The following is a 5,000-nucleotide window of genomic DNA, read 5'->3' on the forward strand; positions in this document are numbered from 1 at the left end:
AAAACTTCTTCCAGTTTTCTTCTGAAGATTGAAAAAGAAACCACAAAATCACTGTGTACTTGTTGACTTCCAAGTATTATTAAATTAATGTAAATACTTAGAAGTAAACAAGTTACACAGTGATTTTGTGGATTTCTTTTTCAACAACAACAGTAATAATAATAATAATCATAAAATAATAATGAATAATAATAATAATAATAATAATAATAATAATAATAATAAGACAATTAATGAAGAAGAAGAAGAAGAAGAAGAAAAGAAAAGAAGAAGAAGAAGAAGAAGAAGAAGAAGAAGAAGAAATTGCAGCACTATTCTTAAAGCGTTTTCCATGTTCTGTTCTGCCTGCATTTCAAAGATTCCTATTTCAAATAATAATTAATAAAAATATTTACTGAGAATAGTTTTACTGAGATTATAAAGATGAAATTAGAAACGAATATAGAACATGGATTATCTTTACATTTTTTGCCTCTTTATTTAAGATGGTTCAAAACTAATTTTGCTTTGGGATACACTTATTCCTTCGACATCAAAGACAGTTTTAATTAATGGTATTTGATGTAAAATATCACCTAAAGCTCTGATCTATGAATTTATCTACTTCTTTGTAATAAAATATCTAGGGTTCTTACCTATACTGATAAGTCTGGACTTCTCCGTCAGAGAAGAGATAAGGATTGCAGATGTGGAAGACACGGCAGGAGTTGTCTTGGTCAGCATAGTAGCCATAAGGCCTCTCGACGCAGCTGAAGGAAGTGGAGATGCTTCCGAGGATGGCACTGGCTCCAGAGGGAAGGTTCAGGGGTTCGAAAACACCGTCGAATTCACTGGAGGAAGAGGAACCTGATCTGAACTGAGCACCGGACTGAGACTGACTTCCAGTAGAGAATCTGTTGTTGTCACTGGAACGGAAGTTGCCCTCAAAATTTCTCTGGTTCAGGCTAGACTGCTGGAATTGGTTACCAGTGCTCTGTTGGTTTCTGTTAGCCTGGAAAGAGATTCCAGATGGCTGCTGTCCAGAAGTAGTCTGGAAACGAGTAGATGGAGTTAGCTGGACATTTTCCAGCAATGTGATTCTGTTCCTGGAATTATCCCTTTCAAAGGATGTCTGGAACTGGTTCTGGGAATTTTGCTGGCCCCGAGAATTTTGGAATTGGTTCTGGGGGAAATTATTGGCTATGTTGGCAGACTGGAATTGGTTACCTCTATTCTGCTGGAAGGAATTCGATGTTAAGGCATTTTGTTGATTTTGCTGAGACTGACGATTCTGGAACTGGTTGTTGTTCTGGAAAGACTGAGCACTACCTAAATTCCTGTCACTGCCAAAAGTTGCAGACTGGAAGTCATTGTTTTGATTCTGGAAGTTGCTGTTTCCAGAGGTGGAAAAAGACTGTCGCTGTTGGTTGGAGTTGTTGTTAAAGGATGATCGACTGGCTAAAGATGCTCCTTGCTGGAAGAATCCAGGACCAGCAAGTCTAACGGCTGTGTTGAATTCACGCCTCTCGTTGAACTGCGGCTGTGCAGTTGCAACGGCAACAGCAATTACTGTTCGGAAAGGAATAAGTTAAACTTTAATATAATGGAAGAAATGATCATATGTTACAAAAATCATTCAAATTCATGCAATAATACAAACTTATACACAATCAACTCACACATATATATTTATTCATTCTTTTATTTCTCTATTTATTTGTCATTACATTAAGGCTCATCTAAATACTGACTATGCCTAATGTTGTTTAATCTTGCTGATCAAACAACCATATATATATATATATATATATATATATATATATATATATATATATATATATATATATATATATATATATATACATATATGTATATAAGTGGTTGTTTGATCAGCAAGATTATACAACATTAGGCATAGTCAGTATTTAGATGAGCCTTAATGTAGATATATATATATATATATATATATATATATATATATATATATATATATATATATATATATATATATATATATATATATATATATATATATATATATATATATATATATATATATATATATATATATATTTACGTGCGTAAATATTATATATTTTATATTTATTGCATATAAGTATTAATGCTTTTCTAAAGGTTAATTATAAGTAAACATGTTTTTCCACGAGTGAATTATAAGTAAACATGCTATTACAAAAGTGAATTATAAGTAAACATGTTTTTCCAATAGAGAAACTGAATGATAAGTAAACATGCTATTCCGAAAGTGAATGATAAGTAAACACGCTTTTCCAAAGGTTAATTTTCAGCAAACATGTTTTCCGAGTGAATGATAAGTAAACATGCTTTCCACAAGTGACTGAACAACAGCTAAAGCTTTATCACAACATCAGCCCCACCGTGAACTGAACCAGACTCACAGAGAATGGAGGCCTTCATGGTTGATATCCTATCTGGAGGAAGATCCTTGCAGGAATGCCTCCCTCCTTCCACATCCCCAAGCTTTATACTCCTCACCTCCTGAGCCTCCTGAGTGACCCGGCGGGCAGGCAGGCAGGTAGGTCAGGACAGACAGGTGCTCATATCCTTCGGCGGTAACTGGATACTCTAGTATACTCGTACTCTAGGATACTACACCCGTCATGTACTGGAGAAGACAAATAACTAGTTTGTCACGATTGGAGGTCAAAACGTATTGAATGTGGGTTGGTTAATATATATATATATATATATATATATATATATATATATATATATATATATATAATTATATATATATGTGTGTGTGTGTGTGTGTGTGTATGACTGGTAAAAATGGTCTGTTGCAACAAAATTCCATCCAATAAAAGGAGCCCATAAAATGCCAAAATATAAAAAGTACTGTTTCAGAAATTGCTCTCCCTACTGAAGAGAGAGACAGCAATCTCTGAAATATAGTACTTAAATAAATTTTGGCGTTTTTAAGGCTCCTTTTTATTTTATATATATATATATATATATATATATATATATATATATATGCATATATATGTGTGTGTGTGTGTGTGTGTATGTATGTATCTATCTATCTATCTATCTATCTATATATATATATATATATATATATATATATATATATATATATATATATATATATATATATATATATATATATATATATATATATATATATATATATATATATATATATATATATATATATATATATATATATATATATATATATATATATATATATATATATATATATATATATATGTATATACATAGATATATATATATATACATATATATATATATATATATATATATATATATATAGATATGATATATGTATATACATATATATATATAATATATATATATAGATATATATATAAATACATATATAGATAAAATATATATTATATATATATATATATAAAACAAGAGTCCATTTTTAATCTTTTTTTCTGATTGATTAGAGATTCAAATCTTAAACTCTTAATGTACAGGATCAATGAAACAAATAATTAGCTTTAACGGTCGAAAGGTAGTTTGCCGCTTCCATTGGCCCACTAACTGCACCAACCTTTAAACTTTTAAACAAAGAGCTGATTGAAATATGTAAAAGTTAAGGATTTAAAACATAATTAGAATTTAAAAATCTTAATGTATATTCAGATCAGCGCTAGTGGGGCAAATGGAATACGATAGGCCAGACTTTTAAAAAAACTGTAAACACCCATTATGAACATTAATAAAATATCGAGATAAAACCTGAAAAACACAATTATTACGAATGTAAATTTATGAATGACTTCACAGTAACATTAATATCATTCTGTAACTATTCACTTTAATATAAGGACTTCCATTAACTCAATTCTTAAAGCAATATAAACTGACGATGTTTTCAATGCTTTTGCTACTTCTTTCTGGTGGTGTACTTCCGAAACACCATCAAGTCCAAGACTATCATCTTTCACTCTGGAAGCCTCGAAGTACTTCTCCAATTGCGGTAGCAGCGGTTTAATCCTTCTGGGATTCTTACATGATAAGTGACACTTGGTTGTAAGCAACACGTCCTCCCTTCGATTCCGGTTTTCTATGTCTAACGTCTTCCTCAGTGGCGTATTGGATTACGCATTGCTTTGCGTTACGTTACGTTCATACGGTCTTAATTGTAGAGGAGTAAAGATTTTAGGTTCTGTCAATTAACGCCTAAGCACTGAAAACTGTTTGGGTTCAAAATTTGCAATACAGTAGGATCCAATAAACAATTTTTGTTACACACAGGAAAATTAATAATTGATATACAGTGCATTTTGATATGCAAGGATTATCATTATTATTATTATACGCACAGAGAGTATTATTATTATTATTATTATTATTATTATTATTATTATTATTATTATTATTATTATTATTGTATACGTACAGAGAGTATTATTTTTATTGTTTTTATTATACGCACAGTATCATTATTATCATTGTTATTGCAAGAGTTAAAGCCCCAGTTAAGTCAAATCCTGTGTCAAATTTCTGCAATATATATATATATATATATATATATATATTATATATATATATATATATATATAGATATATGTATATACTTACTTTCTACAAATCTTGACCTCTCTATCTCAGCTAGGTTGTTATGTAGAAATCCAATATTCATATTTGTCAAAATTGGGATATTTGTCATTCATATGTGAAAATATTTTATTAAAAATATTTTATTCTATTTTGCTTTTATTTCACCTTTTTACCAACCTTTGTTTCTATGCCCGCCAGTAAAAAAATTAAATAAAAACAATGTAGAATAAAATATTTTTTATAAAATATTTTGACCTATGAAATAGATCAACATATTTATATCCCAATAATGATATATGAATATTGGATTTCGTTGAAAGCTGTAACTTATTTTCAAAATAATAAAATATTAACTAATAATAATAAATAAAACTAATAAAATAATAATTAATAATAATAATAATAATAATAATAATCTAATAATAATAATGAGTTAC

General features: G+C 29.2%; 1 protein-coding gene across 1 annotated transcript in view; it reads right to left on the reverse strand.

Annotated features, from left to right (window-relative positions):
- The window catches only part of LOC135211636 (probable WRKY transcription factor protein 1), a 3,049-nt gene extending 544 nt beyond the window's left edge, over positions 1–2,505 (reverse strand). Inside the window, exons 1-2 of the mRNA XM_064244916.1 lie at positions 2,400–2,505; positions 636–1,548 (exon numbers count right to left, since the gene is read on the reverse strand). Of these exons, the coding sequence (XP_064100986.1) occupies positions 636–1,548; positions 2,400–2,418 (932 nt within the window). The 5' untranslated portion in view covers positions 2,419–2,505. The remainder of the gene's footprint in view (positions 1–635; positions 1,549–2,399) is intronic.
- Positions 2,506–5,000: the final 2,495 nt, after the last annotated feature.

The sequence above is a fragment of the Macrobrachium nipponense genome, chromosome 4, assembly GCF_015104395.2.
Source record: "Macrobrachium nipponense isolate FS-2020 chromosome 4, ASM1510439v2, whole genome shotgun sequence".
NCBI classification, from domain to species: Eukaryota; Metazoa; Arthropoda; class Malacostraca; order Decapoda; family Palaemonidae; genus Macrobrachium; species Macrobrachium nipponense.